This window comes from Cuculus canorus, chromosome 3, assembly GCF_017976375.1.
Source record: "Cuculus canorus isolate bCucCan1 chromosome 3, bCucCan1.pri, whole genome shotgun sequence".
Taxonomy (NCBI): domain Eukaryota; kingdom Metazoa; phylum Chordata; class Aves; order Cuculiformes; family Cuculidae; genus Cuculus; species Cuculus canorus.
Window position 1 is genome coordinate 40,881,863 of NC_071403.1, and position 19,463 is coordinate 40,901,325.

Below are 19,463 nucleotides of genomic sequence, written 5' to 3' on the forward strand. Positions count from 1 at the left end.
TCCTGCATGATTCTGCACTTAGTTTTATTTCTAACCACATTTGTTTGTGAATCAGTTGTTGCTTACTTATTAGACCAGCTCTAGAGGGGTAATGGAAAAACTACATGTAGAATTATGGTATTATTGAACTCAGAATATTTTATTGTAGCATGATGATATCGCTGGAATACTGTATAAAAAATAATTTTGACTTGTTGAATTTTTATAATTATGGTTGCTTCATTTTATAAGATCAGAGGACTGTATCCTGATAAGTAAACAATCTTTTTTACATTTTTCATTATGTTAATCTTTAATGACTTGTTTTTTGTAGAAGTGACACTTCTATATATTGTGTTGTTCAACCTTGCTGAAACAAAATATTTTTACGTGATGAAAAGACAATTTGAGTTTCTGATTTTTTTAATGGAAAAAACAATGTATATAGTTTTTCAGCATGGAATGAAAACTTACTTTAAAATATCAGCTTTTCACAGGGTGGGATTTTCATTTTCAGATTTACTGTAGTAAGGTTAGTTATAATGGAACTGTAACACCTTACTTCCAAAAGCTACATACAGCTTATATTTCTGAACATAATAAAATCTTGTGCTCCATTACATGCAAGTGTTTATTCAATTGTAGGATTGCAGCTGTAGTTTTACTATGAGTGATTAAAAATAAGTAAATAGAAACAGATATCCGCATACTAAAAGTGTAGTAATTGCTTATTTGTGTCCTATAAACTTTGGTTACAGAGGTCTTTGTTTCAGCTGGGACTGTGTCTGCACTGGGAATGCATTCTGAAATGAAATTAGGGTTAATTTATTTTCATGTTTAATTCTTGAGAGACATTCATTATGCCCTGTTCAATCCTCAGTGAATCGTACTTTCGTGGTGGAAGCAGTTCCCTGGGTCTGCTTCAGATGAGATGAAAATGACTCCCTACAATGTTGACAAGCCTTGAATTTCTTTTTATGTGGAAATGAATGTTTTAATATCACAGGGGAAGGAAGAGAGGGAGCTACCTCATTTTCACAGCAAAATATTATTAAATTAGCTCTCCTGCATGTGAACTTGAAGCCTAGGAGTTCAAATCTGAACTTCTAAAGAAGTTTTCAGATAGGGAATCCCTTTGTTCTGACTAAATTATTCTATGCTTATGTGCAAATCAAGTGTTTTTAGGACGTCTTTCAGCTGTCATGGAAATTATTTTAATTCACTCATAATAATCTACTGCTTTCCTTATAATTCCTCATGTATTTCAAATTAGCTGACTCTTTCATGAACCATACGTGTGCATAACCACAAAAAGGTTTCTAGAATATCAGTTTAAACAGAAAAAACACCCTAAAAGAAAACAGAAAGAACATAATTAGGCTCTGTCTGTTGACTTCCATATTCCCCTAGACAAAACATTAAGAAGAAAATACAATATACAGAATTCCAGGCTGTATTTGTGATGGGACCACCTTACTTTTCACATTGAAGTAGTAAATTAATGTTTGTTGTGCTATTGGTTACAGTGTATGCAGTGCAAACGATAAAAACTCAAATTTTTAACACCTTAGTAACAGCATGGCATCTCCAGCCAGAAAGCATTTGCTAACACAGTTCTTTCTCTCTTAGCATGCAACTGTCATGGGAAGACTGAAGAATGTTACTATGATCAGGGTGTTGCAGACAGAAATCAGAGTTTGAATGTCCATGGAGAATACATTGGAGGTGGAGTGTGTGTGAATTGTACAAACCACACTGGTGGCATAAACTGTGAGACCTGTATCGACGGTTACTTCAGACCTAAAGGGGTAAACGCATATTCTTTTATTACTTCATTGTAAAGCTCAGTGTTCAAAATATCACTTCAGCATGGGGAGTTGAGTTATTAAAAAGAGATTACACAGTTTGGACTGCCATTTTGTGAAGGTTAACTTCTAATTCTAATTCTGACAGTGTAGCAGTTGCTTTTCACAGCCGGAAATCTGTAAAGTTAACACTCGAGGAAATATGAAGGTGAATTGTATTGATATTAAGGAATGCACTTGATGTCAGGGCCTCCAGCTAGTATTTCAATTAAATTTAAAGGAGGATGTGGTCCTCCAAACAGAACTTTTCTTCAGTAATGAATCTCAAGATTTGTTATCAAAGATCAAAGAAATATTGCTGTATGTGGTGCTAGGGAAAGAGAGTCTATAATTTTAATTTTTTAAATGCAATGTAGAATTAATAACCACTAAAATTCTATAGTGTCCCATGAATGCCTTTTAGTTTCAATGCAGCAGGAATCATTTTTTATGGTTTATCATATAAGGCTGTATTTTCGTCCAGGTCGAACCTGTCAGAAGGTAAATCTTGTATTAGCTTGTATTGTCAATATGGGCTGTGCCTGTGCTTTAAACAGCTACACTATTAGTATGTGCTTAAATTCCTGATATTTTATGTGTGTAGTTTCAATTGGGTCAATCACAGTGTTTAGTCTGATTAGTTTTCAGTCCATAAACATAGAAAACATCAGCAAATAACAATGCTTGCATTCTCCCTGGTATAATAGTTTCAGCATTAGAGCTTGAGAAAAGAAGTACTGATCTCCTCAACTGCAGGACACTTGATTTTTTCCTCTGGATCAAGTTATCATCCAACTAATAGGAATTTTGTGTGTGTGTGTGTGTGTGTGTGTGTAGTGTATCTGTAGTATATCTCATTCATGCATGATTTATGTTCCCAGTGTGATATTAGACCAAGGCTTAAGTTTGGTTGATGTAACTTTTTCAAGAACAAAAGGAAATTGTTTCATTGTTCATTGCTCACTTTTCTTTACTTACACGTTTTGTTCAGTTACTGACGAAATAACTTTATTTCAGGTTTGATTCATGTTTGTCATAACAGCTGAAATCTTTGTCAGTATTACTTTAGGTAGTGAATGCTTAAAATCTACTTCATTACATTTATTGATTTTAATTATACAAGGGTCTTCTATAATCTCTACACCTGTTCTTTTTCAGTTCTAAGCAACTTTATTTAATAATTATTTATTTAATAATAATTAATCTAAATTATTTAGATGTTTCTAAATAAAAATCCAAAATGCAACTTTAATGCCTAGACTGCATAGTCTAAGTTTGGCAACCACCTCATTTTTATTAATGTGCAAGCTACCTATACAGAAGTTGTTCTCTCCTACTTTTTGTTTAAGATGTAAATGAAAGTTTCCAATTACTAAAGGTAAGATTTTGTTTTGTGATGTCTGTTTCTATAGGTATTGCCAGATAGCCCAGATCCATGCCAGCCATGTTCCTGTGATCCAAATGGGTCTTTAAATGATACCTGTGTCAAAGATGAGAAACATGCAGAAGAAGGTAAGATTCCTGAAAGACAATGATAAAGCTTCAGTTAAAGCTCAAGTTCAGCAGTGGTCAAAGAAAAGCTAAAACACGTTTGTGATATTTCTTTATAAAATAAGCAAACTTTTTTTAAGTTTACTCATGTGAACAAGAATCCACCTGCATGCTTATGATACTTTTCTTCAAAAAGTGAGATTTTATATTCTCAAGTTTGATGAGACTTCTTTGGCAATATAGTCCCCATGAAAGATATTGGAGAATTTCAGCTTTTCAGAGCTTCCTTCTGTTACAGCAGAAATTAAAACCAATAGAACCATAACATTTTAATATCTTTTGCTCTCTATGCGTATTTCCATTTTAAACCTAGAAAAATATCTGTTTGAAAGATATTATATTTATGTGCCAGCTATATTATTATTGTTGGATTGCAAGCAGTTTACCATAGCCCTGTAAAAGCTCACTTCAATTTGAGAGTAAACTGATTCCTTGTGCTTTGGGAAAAAGTGGATTGACATATTTTTCAAGTCCTTTTGTTAACAAACTTCTGAAAATGCTGTAGGAAGATAACAAAACTCAAGATCAATTCTTAGGGATTGTTTTAATTGGGCTAATTACTCATCATGAAGAGATGTTGTAGCAGTCTTTTTTGAAATAGAGTCCAATGGAATATAAAAGCAGCGTAGCAGAGGTGCAAATACAGGGCCCGGAAATGTAAAACCCACTTTAACAACTAAGTACTGATTACATTAGTTCAATAAAGTTATACAGATTGCTGTAACAGTGATATATGTGGTGGATTGACCTTGGCCAGCTGCAACTGGACACAAAGCCACTCTGTCACTGCCCTTCTCAGCAGGACAGAGGGAGAAAATAAGGTAAAGCAGCTCATAGGTCAAGGTAAAGACCAGGATATTACTTACCAATTACTGTCATGGGCAAAAAAACCCTTGCCTTGGGGAAAATTAATTTAATTTCTTGCCAATTTAAATAATACATTCAGATAGTGATAAATAAAGGCAAAAATTAAAATCCACCTTTCTCTCCCCAACTTCCTTCTTTTTTTTTTTCAAACTCAACCTCACTTCTTTCGCAACTCCATCTGCTTCTCTGCCTCCTCCCTCCTACAAGTGGTGCAGGTGGATGAACAGTGGAGGTTATATGACCAAACTGTGGTCATAATGCTTCCTCTCTGATGCTCCTTTTTCCTCACACTTTTCCCTGTCATCAGTGTGAGTCCTTCCCATGGACTGCCATACTTGAGGAAAAAAAAAATCTCCTCCACCATGGCTATTCTTTCAAGAAATATCCACCTGTTCCTTCAGGTGGTCCTCCATGGTGTGCAGTGTGGATATCTGCTCCCCTATGGTCTCCTCCAGGGGCTGCAGGGGAATCTCTGCTCTGTCTCTTCTCCCTCCTTCTTCTCTGACCTGTTGGGCTGAATGGCTCAGCTGTGCCCTGCAGTGGGTCTGGAGCTGGTTGTGTCTTCTGCTTATAGAGAGGTACCTGGGACCTTATATCACATGGATTGATAGGAAAGACAGTAGAAGCAGAGGAGAGGATGAATGCCAAATCTGGATAAAACACAGCCTGTACCAAACCTGAGTGTATAGGTTACAGACAACAGACTTAATACAACAAAGAAGCCTCTCATGCTGTTAAATAGGACAACTTTTAGTCAAACGTTTGTCACTGCTGACATTCAGCACTTTTGTGAAATACTGAGACTATGATTTTGAGATGGGAGAATGATTAATTCAAAGAAATGCAATGTCCCACTTGCGTGGTAAGCAGCTGCTCAGTCTCTTGGTTCTCGTTCGTTACTGCTCTTTCTGTTCACACCTTCCATGCTAGCCACTGGTGCGAGTTGTTCTCCAGGGGCCTGGCAGCTGAAAGGCAGTTAATAAGCTGTCAGCTCATCTCTCATGGGAAGAGGGAAGCAAAATGATGAAGATGTTTTTCCATCTTGTTTGGTTGTCACTAATAGTGCCATCAGGAGCTCTCATAATCTTATTTTTGTCTCTGGGTTTTCAACAAATCTAAACCATCTCATAGTTGCTTCTTAAATCTTCTTACACTTTCTGAATCTGACTGGGTGGTGCTGTGCTTTAACGCCTTTTCCTTTTCCTTTTCCTTTTCCTTTTCCTTTTCCTTTTCCTTTTCCTTTTCCTTTTTTTTACTCTAGTGCATTCATCCATTTAATATAAAGATTGCTAACTGTGTCTTCCCAATAAATCAAGAAATGTGTCATGCCACCACCTTGAAGACAGCATATCCAAAATTGGATTATCTCTCTTTTACCTCCTTTTACTTTTATTGGCAAGCAGCCAGTCCTGCTCATCTAGCCTCAGGCATTCAAACAAGTTTAACATCTCAGCAATTCCTCCAGTCCCAAGAACTAGAGAGTTCTTTTGTTCGTTTCACACAATTAAAACTCATGATTTTCTGTCTCCAACTCATTTGGCTGCAGCTGGTTAGAGACCTGTTGCTTTTGCGCACACTGCAGTATTCTTAATCTCTGTTAACTCTGCTCTTTGTAATACATGGAGTAATTTTTCTCCTTCAGTGCTTTTTTAACCACAGTGATATTTCCTCTTTATGGCTTATTTACTGTAGAGGTTATTATATATGCTTAAAATACTTCCCATATATTAATGTCAAAAGCAATGACAGATTTTTAGGTAGCAGCTATCATATATGGAATTTCCTTCCTGGAATAGTCCATGCATTTGTTCATGAAACCAGTTGTCTGTATCCTACCCCATCCTGGGATTCCAGCAAGAAGTGGACAGTTTGTGCTGTCTAGACAGTGGCCAGAGAACAGTTCTGATATTTATCATATTTTATTTACCTATTGTAAGACCACAAGAATAAAAATAAGACAGGTCTACACATAAGTAGGCTTTGTGGTCATTCTGCCTGCAATGGTCCTGTTCTTTGCTATTTGCTCTTTCTGTCTCTTTGTTTTTCTTTACTTCTTATTGTACAAAATAAGATTCAAACACATTAAGAAAACTTCTTGGTCATTATGTTTGGTTGTAGTGTTTGGACCAGCAGGCCAGATTTGTAACTGTAACATTTTATTCAACAGAAAGTAAACAATAATACTAGTTGAAAGAAAAATCCTTTCTAATATTTCTTTTAAAGAAAAGTTTTTGTAGTAATGAAAGAGGTTGTGTTAGAATCAAGAGCAGGTCTGGATATAATTTTTGGTACAGAACATTATGAAAGGAGGTAACATTTTACCATCTTTCCCCCTCAAATTCATATTCAATACCCTGATAAAATTCTTTTTACTCTACACTGCTCACCCTGGGCAGCAATTGGGTTTGAAGCACTGGGGAGCCTTCATAAAGAAAAGGCTGAAAAGCATGAACTGTCTGAAGGAATCTATTCACCTGTGAACCAGAACGAATGCACACTGCGTAGGTTGAAATATGTCTCGGAGTTTTCTGGCTGGTTTAAAGATAAATTGTTTGCCTGGTGTAAGATGGGAATATGGTTCTTAAATGTGTGGTAAGCAAATGAGTCAGGAAGATTAAAAACATTAAACTAAAATGGAAACACCATAATTAGGAAAATCAGTGTGGATATAAAGTCACTGTGAACAATTCTCAAAGAAAATAAAGGTGAAGGCTGTACATTCTCTGTGTGCTGGAATACTGTAGGTACAATTAAAATGGAAAATTGTAGTAAATACAATAACAACCTGCACATCGATGAAGTGCAGCAAGAGGATTTAAATGATTGCATCCTGTTGTTGTCATCAGGTTTTAGTAGATAAGAGAAAGGCATAAAGGACTTACTTTATAATTGATCAAGCATTGTTTCAGGGGAAAAAGAAGTATTTTTGTATATTATATATATTTTTGTATATTATATATGTGTATATTTAGTCGAGGAAGGAGAGGCAGGGGGTCAGGCCTCTGTGTTTAGAGTGTTTTGATACCCTAGAGTTTAATGGTGGTAATGGTAGGGTAAAAATTATTGGGTAAAAATTATTGGAGCACCTAACAAGGCAGATAACATGGTGGGAGTCTGCTATAGACCCCCAGCCAGGAAGAAGAGGCTAATGAGGTATTGTACAAGCAACTAGGAGAAGTCTTGCAATCACTAGCCCTTGTTCTTGTGAGAGACTTCAACTTGTCAGATGTCTGCTGGAAGTATAGTACAGCAGAGAGGGAACAGTCTGGGAGGTTCCTGGGGTGCCTAAATCTGCCCCTCTCCAGTTTATACACGTTCTCTCTTGTCCTGTCCCCACAAGCCTTTATGAATAGCCCCTCTCCAGCTTTCCTGTAGGCCCCCTTCAGGTATTGGAAAGTCGCTATGAGGTCTCCTCGGAGCCTTCTCTTCTCCAGGCTGAACAAGCCCAACTCTCTCAGCCTGTCCTTGTAGGGAAGGTGCTCCAGCCCTCTGGTTATCTTTGTAGCCCTCCTCTGGACCCGTTCCAACAGCTCCATATCCTTCTTATGTTGAGGATTCCAGAACTGGACACAGTGTTCCAGATGAGGTCTCACAAGAGAGGAATAGAGGGGCTTCCCTCGGCCTGCTGGCCATGCTTCTTTTGATGCAGCCCAGGACATGATTGGGCTGTGAGTGCACATTGCTGGCTCATGTCGAGCTTCTCAGGGACCAGCACCCCCTAGTCCTTCTCTGCTGGGCTGTGTGTCATCCCCCATCGTGTACTGAAAATGGGGATTGCCCTGACCCATGTGTAGGACCTTAGACTTAGCCTTGTTGAACCTCATGAGGTTCTCAGAGGCCCACTTCCCCAGTCTGTCCAGGTCCCTCTGGATGACATCCCATCCTTCCCGTGTGGCAACTACACCACTCAGCTTGGTGTCATCTGCAAACTTGCTGAGGGTGCACTCAGTCTCGCTGTCAATATCATAGATATTAAATAGCACTGGTCCCAGTACGGACCCCTGAGAGACACCACTCGTTATGGATCTCCATCTGGACTTTGAGTCATTGACCACTACTCTTGGAATAGTGTTAAAGGCTTTACAGAAGTCCAGATTGATCACATCCATTGGTTTACCCATGTCCACTGCAGCGGTTACCCTATCATAGAAAGCCACAGAATCACAGAATCACAAGGTTGGAAAGGACCCATTGGATCATCGAGTCCAACCATTCCTAACACTCCCTAAACCATGTCCCTAAGCACTTCATCCACCCGTTCCTTAAACACCTCCAGGGAAGGCGACTCGACCACCTCCCTGGGCAGCCTGTTCCAGTGCCCAATGACTCTTACTGTGAAGAATTTTTTTCTGATATCCAACCTGAACCTCCCCTGACGGAGCTTCAGGTCATTCCCTCTTGTCCTGTCCCCTGTCACTTGGGAGAAGAGGCCAGCTCCCTCCTCTCCACAACCTCCTTTCAGGTAGTTGTAGAGAGTAATTTGGTTGAGATTTATGACCACTAGGGTGGTCATAGAGGATTTGCCCCTGGTGAAGCCATGCTGGCTGCCATTAATCACCTCCTTGTCCTCCATGTGCGTTAGCATAGCTTCTGGGAGGATCTGTTCCATGTTCTTCCCAGGCACAGAGGTGAGGCTGACAGGTTGGTAGTTCTCAGGGTTGTCTTTTCTACCCCTTTTAAAACTGGGCACAATGTTACCCTTCTTCCAGTCACCAGGGACTCCTCCTGACTGCCATGACTTTTCAAATATCATGGAGAGTGGCTTGGCAACCACATCTGCCAATTCCCTCAGGACTTGGATGCATCTCATCAGGTCCCATAGACTTACATATGTTTGGGTTCCTCAGGTGGTCACGAACGTGATCCTTCTCTCTTGTGGGAGGGGGTTTGCTCCCCTAGTCACTATCTTGCTGTCCCATGACCCAGGAGGGGTGAGGAAAATGGTTATTGGTGAAGACTGAGGCCAAAAAGTTAAGTACCTCAGCCTTGTCCTCATCTGTTGATACGCGATCCCCATTTCCAACCATCAATACATTCTCTTTGATCTTCCTCTTTTGATTGATGTACCTGTAAAAGCCCTTCTTGTTAGTCTTTACTTCCTTTGCCAAGTTCAGCTCCAGCTGTGCATTGGCCTTCCTGACTTCATCCCTACACAACTGGGCAGCATCTCTATACACGTCCCAGGTTACCTGTCCCTACTTGCACTGCCTGTGAGTATAGAAAAGCTACAGCCAGAAATTTACAATAAATGTTTGCGAACTGTGATGTTGATAAACTGATGAAAATATCTCTAGGTTTTGTAACTGGATGGTAATAATTTTAAAACTGAGCTTGTCTACGTATGTCCAATCCACCCTAATAATGTAAACTTGACCATCACTGATACTGTGATCACTTGCAATTGTCCAGAATGTTCAGGATTACTCTATACTCCAGTAATTAGGTTTTCTTAGTGAATCAGTACTCTTGTTTCAACCGGCAGTGGCTAGATTTTAACAAATAGACATTTTACTTGGCTTTTAAGCACCTGCAAGACCTGTAAGGTTTGGAAACTGGCAGAGTTTTTTGACTCAGTCTTCACTGCGTGCTATCATGCAGTGAAGTTTTTTTGCTTTTGCCTCTTTATGTACAATGTAATCCCAATGGCAGGTGCTTGTTTTTGCTGAAAAAAAATCTCAGACACTTTAGGATAAATAAGGTCTAGACATCTTGATCTTTATTTAGTCTTCATCGCACTTTGCTCAGCAAGCAGCCCCACTGACTTCCATGAGATCATTTTTGGTGTTTACGCACAGTCGAACAGGAGTGAAAATGGCAGAAGGTAGTCCTGGGATTGCAGGTTTTATCCAAGGGTTCGTTGCTTGCTTTTGCCTGCATTTATTTTTGTGCAGTTTTGAAAAACTGGTAGGCTGGAAGAAAACTGACTGATAAAACTTGTATTTCAAGATGACTTATCTTCTAGGATGAACTTTCAAAGGCTCTATACACTCAAAGATAGGACAGAAACTGATAATATTCAAGTGGAAAAGAGGGAATAATAGCTTTGACAAATAAAGTCTCATTCAAACAAAGCCTATGAAATAATAGGCCAAAAGCAAAAAAAGATATGCTTCTGCTGACATGTTAGTTCATTTCAACAACAAAAGACAGACCTGAAATATCTGCCCTAAATCAAAATGTAATTAGGCTGTTGTTATAATATACACTACTTATACACTGTGGAAGCCTGGTCAAAGATAACCAGTGGGTCACTGACAGGCGTTTACGTACTGTGTAGTGCAATGAGAGCCTAGATCTATCAAGTGCTGTGAATGAAAGAAGGCTTTGAGCCAAATAAAACATACAGACTGACCATATCAACAAGCATCAGAGCATGGAGAATATGTGACAGTTAGTAGCCTCTATGCCTTCCTCTCTGTTGTGGAGTGTGAGGTCTCTTGTTCAATGAAGGGTATTCCCTATTGTGTGTACTGCATAAGGGGATTACTCTGCTGGTGCCATTGGAGTTTCCAGTTCTGGTCTCGCTTCCTTAACTGCAAATGAAGGAAAGAGTAGGAAGGTTCTTGATTTGGAACTAAAAAAATAGACTGACTGGGCAGTGGAGGGGAGACTATACATGTAAATAAGTATCTGCATGTTGTTCCATGCTGAGACTTAGCTTGTGAACCTAAGAATGAGTTCTTGAGACTTTCAGATAAGACAGTATAAAGAGTTTTATAAAACTTTATAAGACTTTATAAAGAGTTTGACTTGCCTGTGTCTTTTACTGCTAAACTTTGGTGTACAGTAGGGTATTTTCATCAGTAAAGAACATAAGTTTCTATTAGAAGACAAGATTGTCCAGCTTGTATGCAAAAATTACAACAGAGCCTGAAGCCTGCCATGCTGTGGGACCTTGCCAGTGGTTAGCTGAGAGGAAAGTTAGTCACTAATCTGAGAATCAGTTGGGCCACAGGCATCAAAAACCACAGAGCGCATGGTTTCATGGTAGTGAGTAACAGAAATTTCATGCACTGAAATTCTGTATATAATTAGGGCAGATCAAGAAGATGACAGTCAATATGATGCACTACAGGAGATCAAAGAGGCTGCAAAGTTAGAGAAGACAGATTGAATTTCATCTCTGTGTAGATTAACAGATAATATAATTTAAAACTCCTGTAGGTGACTGCTTCTTCAAACAGCTAGTTAGAGGAACCATAAAAAGAGAAGGACCTCTGGATTTATGCATAAGGAACTGTTCTAGAACTCTCCTCTTGAAAGGCAGTGAAATTCAATATTCTTGTAGGAATGAAAAAGCCTCTCCCAAAGAACTCCCACTTAATCAAAACAAGGAAACCTCTAAAAAGAAAATTAAAATGAGCATTCCAGATTGCTAATGGCAAGCATAGGATCTGTAGACTGCATGTTAGAAGTTCAGAGAAGAGGCATTCCTCAAGTTTGAAATTATTCAGGCAACATAATTAAATAGGAAAAAGTGTCTATTTAAACAATAAAAAGGAAGCCCCCGAAAAAGCAAAAGTTATATCCGATTGAGAATGATAGAAAAGAACATAAATTGTGACAGATTCTGGAAAGTCGTAGTCTTAATAACATCTGCATGCATTTTAAAGAATAATTTGCTGAATGTTTTAAGTGTTGCTAAGAAGTACTTCTTCAGATAAATCAGAATAAAAAGGACTGCTAGAGATTCAAATTCAGTAGGAGTTAAATATGATTAAGGTACAATCAAGTTATAACTGGAGATCTCAAGAAAGAAAAGGACACAGCAGAAAAGCTAGATAAATTGTATCAGTGAATAGAAGAGCTCAGGGAATTTCCCACTTGGGAGTTCTTGTTCATGGAGACAAGTCAGTAGAACTGTCTCAAACAGAAGTGTCAAGTTTAGAGCAGATGATAAATGAAGAGTGAAAATTCATCAAGCATATATCTTATTTATCCATGTTTTCTGGAGGTAGTTAAAAATGGACTTGCTTGAAGCATTAAATATAGTTTATAATACTTTTAAAACTTAAATTAATATTAAATAAATAGAAACTGTTTATCCAATTTGGAAAAGAAAAGCAGAGGGTCCCAGGAAACTAAAATCAGAAGGTACCAAGCAAATCAGTAAAAGTACGATGAATTATTTATATGATTTCTGAACTGTGGCAAAAATGGGCAAAACTCAAGACCAGGTGGCTTTTGGTTTTGAGGACAGTGTGCCTTATGAATCTGTTTGAAGGATTCCATGAACACGTGAACAAAGGATCATTTGATGAATGTTATACTTTGATTTTCAAAAAGTTTTGACAAGATCCTTCACCAAAGACCGTGAAAGAAAGTATAATAGAATAAGGAGAAAGGTTCTTTCATGGGTTAGTACTTGGTTAAAAGAATAAATGGACCATTTTCACAGTGATGACCAGTATGAACTGTTGAAAATATTCATATTTAACATGGACAAGGGATGAGTAGGAAGGTGTCAAAGTTAGCAAGTACAGAATCTTTAAGCATAGGAAAATGAAAGAACTGCAGAATGTTCAGAAAGATCTCAAGATAGTCAGTGGCTGGGTAGTAGAATAACTGATGAATTTCTGTAGCAATTAAAGGAAAAGTAGAATGCAGAGAAACGTAGTTCTATTTGCATATTGATTATAGCACTTTCTAATTAAGCACTACTAGTCGTGAACCAGCACTAAAAAATTACCCTGGACTGTGCCCTGGGTATATCAGCTCAGTGCTGGCTCATCAGTAGTCAAAAAGGTCAAAAGAGCCTTTGGAAGTATTACTGGTGCTTAAAAAACAAAGCTGAAAAAATCATCAAACCGTTTATAGGTCCATACTATGAACTCCCTTCTCCCTTAATGATTTATTAGAACTGAAAATAGTGCAGACAAGGACAACAGAGATTTTCAGCCATACAAAGCATTTTTTTAGGAGATTTTGATGTATGAAATAAAAGTGTTATGTAGGATATGATAGAGGTGTATTGAAATCACAGATTATATGGTGAAAGTGAGTAACAAATGGTTACCTGCTGTTTTCTATGATATGAGAACTAGCGGGCAATAAATACAGGTTTAACACACATCAGTGTTTTCTTTCACACTACATACACATAGCTAAATGTGGGACTTGCCATCAGGGAGCTTTATGGATTTTGGAAGTAAAAGCATGTTCAATGGTGAATAGGTGAATTAATGGAAGAAGAGTTTTCAGGCATTGTTAGATGCAAGGAAGTAACGTAAGTTTCAGTTGAGAAGATCTCTAATGTGTGGATTTCTGGAAGCTCAGAATTCAAATCACTGTATACGTGCTCTATTCTTACATGGTTTATTCTAGCCTCTCTCAGACAGGATACTGAGTTAAATAGATGCCTGGTCTGATTAACAGTAAATGCCTTCATGTTACACCTACCAAAGGTGTTGCTGGAAGCACTCAAATGCACATATAACAAGGATAATGATAAGTAAGCATGTCTCATGTTTTCTCCCTCTTCCCAAAGGTATGCTGCCTGGTTTCTGTCACTGCAAGACTGGCTACACAGGAGAAAGCTGCAATAGATGTGCATTGGGTTATACAGGATATCCTGAGTGCCTGCCCTGTGACTGCTTACTGAAAGGCAGTGTGAATGTTGACCCTTGCATTGGTCCCTGCATCTGCAAGGTATGAATGTTTAATTCTTCTGAGCCATAGGAAGATAGTAATGATATTGAAAATTTGCATTTAATGCAAGTCTATCATACAATAGTGTTCCACTATTTTACCTGACTGTTTTGATGTCTATGTTATTCACTTTTCATAGAGCACTTGTTCTTGTTCCTGTGAAGTCTTAAATTGCCTTGCGTTGTCTCAGTATTCGCTGTAATTAACCAAGGTACATGGAAGCCTGCTGCCAGTCATACAAGACCTGAGAAATCTGTAATTAAGAGATTATTAAGAAGGCTGCAAATTGTTTGTTTCAAAATTGCATCCTCATCTACTCAGAAACTATGTGCTTCAAGTATTGTGGGCTCTAAAACTGACCTGTAGTATGACTCTAGAAGAGTAAATGAGCTGATGATGTATTAAAACAAATAAAAAAGTTACCTTTTAGTAGTTGTCATCAGGGATATAATCTATTTTGCTAAATTCCAAAATGGTCAGTCTCTCCTGCCTTTGGATGGTTGTTTAAAATCTTTAGCTTATTTAAAAAAAAAAATATCCATCCACTCAGTAGGGTGAATTTCTTCATTTCTGTTAAGGAGATTAAGAATTATTTTCTCTGTGTGCCCTCATGTACTTCCAGAAAATTATATATCAATATACTGAAATAAAAAACTTCTAAAAACACATGCATCCACTTCTTATAAGGTACCTAGTTACTAGTAGAAGTCTTTGTACTCTGTAAGTGACGGTTTAGTTGTTGACCATGAGTAGGCCCAAAGGACAATTTACTGTACTGTGGGTCAATTTTTCTGTGTTGTACTTGTGGGAGTTCACTTTAAGAATTTAATTAACAGAATTATGTCACAAGTTTGAATTTTGAAGTACATTACATCCTTGAATATCAGAATGTACAAAAAATACTTCTATCAGCTTATGCTGCATACACACGTAATGCTCTGGTATGACAGCTGAATAGCACTGAAATCTACTCAGAGAATTAACCTTATCCTCACTTTATGTAGCAGTCACATGCTTTCTGTCAGAAATAACATCTATCCACATCACAGTTCTAATTCCTTGTATATCAGGTCCAGAAGATCAGAAAAGTGGTGCTTTTGCTACATTTGAGCTTGAAAGGAAGTTTGATAAAGATGTCATGTGAAAAATGCACAACAACCACTGCTGAATGATTCTTATTATTATGTCATTATTTGTGTAATGCCTGTTAGTTCAATCTGACCAAAAGGAACAAATATGGAGTAGAGATAATTCTTCCTACCTCAGCAAATCACAGAATCATTAGGTTGGAAAAGACCTCTTGGATCATTGAGTCCAACCATTCCTATCAACCACTAAACTATGCTCCTGAGCATCTCATCCACCTGTCTTTTAAATACCTCCAGGGATGGTGACTCCACCACCTCCCTGGGCAGCCTCTGCCAGTGCCCAATGACCCTTTCTGTGATAAATTTTTTTCTGATGTCCAGCCTGAACCTCCCCGTGGCGGAGCTTGAGGCCATTCCCCCTTGTCCTGTCCCTTGGGAGAAGAGGCCAGCTCCCTCCTCTCTACAACCTCCTTTCAGATGGTTGTAGAGAGCAATAAGATCTCCCCTCAGCCTCCTATTCTCCAGGCTAAACAACCCCAGCTCGCTCAGCCGCTCCTCATAAGACTTGTTCTCCAGCCCCCTCACCAGCTTTGTTGCTCTTCTCTGGACACACTCCAGAGCCTCAACATCCTTCTTGTGGTTAGGGGTCCAGAACTGAACATAGTTTTGGAGGTGTGGTCTCACCAGTGCCGAGTACAGGGGGAGAATAACCTCCCTGGACCTGCTGGTCACGCCGTTTGTGATACAAGCCAAGATGCCTTTGGCCTTCTTGGCCACCTGGGCACATTGCTGAGTCCCAATCCACTGAGTCCACTTTTTTTTTTCACTGTTCCTTTGTTTCCTTTCTGCTCCTCTTAATCCCTTTATAAGTGCCTGTGGGAGAAAAATGATACCCTTTGCAGGTAGCTGAGATACAGATACATACACATTTACTTTCCCTAGCAATCTTCAATTTCAAATCAAAACGGATTATGGTCAAAGGGACACTGAAATCATCAGATTAGTTATGCTCCATATGAAGAATAAAGTGGGATGTCTTGACAAGTTAATAGCAGGTCTTAGGAAAAATGCTTCCATTCTTTTAATCACATCTTTCAATTACATATGATGAGCTCTAAATTTACTAAAGATAGTTTTTTTTTTTGTAAAGGAAATTGACTGCTGAAAAACAGTTCTAACTGTAAGCAGTGAAATGCAACGAAGTGAGCATTAGATTGTTATCTTTACCACATTAGCCAGAGCAAGCTAAAGTACAGAAAAGTGAGGGACAGATGTAAAAGCCTGTTTTATCACTAATTGTGTCATAGAGATTTCTGTAGGTATTTGGTTAAAGTCTCGTTTTTGCGTAAAACTGGATTGAACACAGTATTCAGAAAGTAATAAGGCTGTAGAAACTTTGCTTCATTAGCTGAAGGATAGCTTAGATCTCCTCCTTTCCCACTTTGAGTTTTATATGTCTATTATCCACTGAATTTGCTGCCTACTCAATAGAATTATACAGGTTTTACTCACTGATGACATGCTTGTGACTGCAGAGTAGGATTTTTTTTTATTTAAACACATACTTTTGCTTTGCAGATTTATTTTATTTTATCTTTCCCACTCTGCACACGCTAAGCATGTTAGCAAAGTCTGAAATGTTTGGGACCAGTATTCGTAATTCTAGTTAGTAGAATGTGCACGGGAGTGTTTAGGTGAGTTCTCAATTGTTATCATCATTATTTTTCACATGAAGCATGAGTAACTGGGTGATTTCAGCATACCTGTGGCAATAATATGCATTGAATAATCCTGAGACTGCTGGTGAAAATGTAAAAATACTACTCTTTAAATTAATGAGATATTAAAGCTAAAAGAAATTGACTGAGAGCCTTGAGTTGTGTTAAAGATATTTTTAGTATCTTGAACAGAGTCTGTATGGTGTTGTGAAGGGTAGCATAAATACCACACAGAAATAGAGACAGAGTGACAAAATTTTGCTATATGTTACTGTATAATTAGTGGTGAAAATCTATTTATGTTTTCATTTTATCTCCTTTTTTTTGTCTGTCCTTACCCCTTCCCTCTCATTTTCTCTTAATCCGTGTGTGCTACCCTTTCTCCCCATACCTCCTCATGCTTTGCCCTGCTTTTTCCATCCTTGCTAGATCTTAACCAGGAGGCTATCAAGTGGCTTTTGGTGGATTTTACTTCAGCACTGTGTGTTTCAAGCAGTCATAGAATACACAGTGTGGGCAGGCTTTTTGTAATGTGTTCATTCTCTGCTGACGTGGAGCCAACAATTTGGTCCTCTGTACGTACTATAGAGCACTGTCTCCAGGATTAAAGGGACTGTACATAGCACTTTTGAAAGGAAAGAATTTTCTGGGCTACCTTGGGAAAAATATTGAATTACTAAACCAGCATCATAGCATGCACCTTTTACAACATTGCCCTTGTAGAAAAGCTTACTTTATTTTTGCCTGTAGGACAAAGTGATTTATTGTGTAAGCTAGCAGGACTTAATGCACAACGTAAACTTTCACTGAAAAATGTAATTACCAAGTGCTAAGTTTAGAATTCTTCATGTATGTTTTGTACCTGCCTTTCTGCAGAGTAAGAGCTTGCAGACCAGGCTGCGTGGCTGGCAAACACGTGTAGTTATGGAAAGAAGAAATGCAGCCCTTTTAACATTTAGATTTAGCCTAATTTCACCTGTTAGTGATAGATCATTGAAAAACTGATATGGTGTGACTTTGGTATGACTAATACTATGTATATGTAATTTACATCAGCTGGGCATGCACAGATTTTATCAGCCATACCTACAAACTTCAGTTGTTGAGGTTGTAACATTGTGTCCCCTACCCCCTCCCCGTGTGGCACTTCTAAGTGTAAAGGAGGTAAATTAGATTTTTCCCTCAAATCAAGTATGTCTATTAATGTAAAAGAAAAATTAAAAATCCTATAATATCTATATTTTGTGTCCTGTTATTTACAGGCAGCCACAGTAACTTCTGTCATGCAGAGGATTTTCTACTAATATTCACAAATGAGAATAGTCTTTCCGGCAGATGTCTTTATAGTCCTCTTCTGCTGAGTATAAAGTTGGAGACCTCAAGTTCTAGTCTATTACTGAAGTAATATTCTAATGTGCATTTCCAGGAACATGTTGAAGGAGAAAACTGTGACCGTTGCAAACCAGGTTTCTTCAATCTGCAGCAAGATAATCCCAAGGGCTGTGAGGAGTGTTTCTGCTCGGGAAAAACAGATGTTTGCACGCACTCTCGCCTTACCTACAGGAGTGTAAGGAAAAAACATATCAGTAAATCTCATTGGTTTTGTGTTTTGTGTCTTGCTACTGTCTGTTGTCACGAGAGTGTGATAAAATCATGTGTGTTCTTTTGTGCCCCATTTATTTTTCATTTATCCAAAAGAAAATGCTTATAAGCTTCGTGTCTCTTCATTGTAAGAAAGTTCTGAAAATGTGCAGTTTAACAGTGAGAAGTGCAAAAGAAGTTATAACAGTCAAAAATGAAGCCACGTGCATAAACACAGTCCTGCAACGTGCATATATAATCAGCCCTGAATTAAGTTCAACATATCCATAGGGAAACCTCTTTCCCAGGTCATTATTAAATTTCTAGACCTAAAATAATTAAAGATTCTGAAACACTAAATGTACAACATACAGCTTAGGTAAGAAAGAGGGGTGCCATATAGGCGGCTGGTTGAGTGGATTTCTTTTACATACTGCATTCCTAGGAAAGGATGTGGAAGGGACATGAAGGTACTGTTCTTTTTTGTCCTGTGGAAAAATGTCTTTAGCCTGCAAATATACTCTAAACTTTAAATTAGTTCTCAAAGCTCAGAAAGCTATTCCCCTGCAACGGATGCATGCTACATATTCATGTCTGTAGACTGAATTTGGGAAATGTGTTCTAGGTCTAATAGCTCTTGGGTTTGGCTGTATTGGTATGCTGTACGTCTGCAAGTAAAATCATATATGCCTAATGTGCTTGTTTACATGCCTGCGTCTGGAAAATTTTCCATCCCATGGCTGAGATAATTTATTGTTTTACTTGTATCCAGGCTCCAGAAGCCTGAACAGTGTGCTCTTCTCTGATGATTCATTTCTAGTTATGGGATTTCAGAAATTCAAGTCCTGGTGCTTTCCAGATTTTCTTTGGCTATCTAAAAAAAAGTACATTTGAATTTGTATGTTATGAGGCTTTAGAATTACAAATTATTATAAATTATGCTGCCTACAACAATCAGAAAATGTATATCCATTTGCTCATCTTCTGTACCCTCTGTGACTTGATATTATTTATTGAAAACTTGAGTAATATTTCAGATAATCTTACATGTAAGTTTGTGGATAGAATTTCCTCCTCACTCTGGACTGTACGAAGTAGAGGGCAAATACTTGCAGTTACTTCTGAAGCTATAACTCCCAGTCACATACAATAAGAGATCTTATTCTGTTATTACTTTGTTGTTTCCT

General features: G+C 38.1%; 1 protein-coding gene across 1 annotated transcript in view; it reads left to right on the forward strand.

Moving 5' to 3' along the window:
* Positions 1-19,463, forward strand: part of LAMA2 (laminin subunit alpha 2) — a 347,214-nt gene that overhangs the window by 128,204 nt on the left and 199,547 nt on the right. Inside the window, exons 8-11 of the mRNA XM_054061626.1 lie at positions 1,609-1,787; positions 3,236-3,335; positions 13,729-13,889; positions 18,122-18,262. Of these exons, the coding sequence (XP_053917601.1) occupies positions 1,609-1,787; positions 3,236-3,335; positions 13,729-13,889; positions 18,122-18,262 (581 nt within the window). The remainder of the gene's footprint in view (positions 1-1,608; positions 1,788-3,235; positions 3,336-13,728; positions 13,890-18,121; positions 18,263-19,463) is intronic.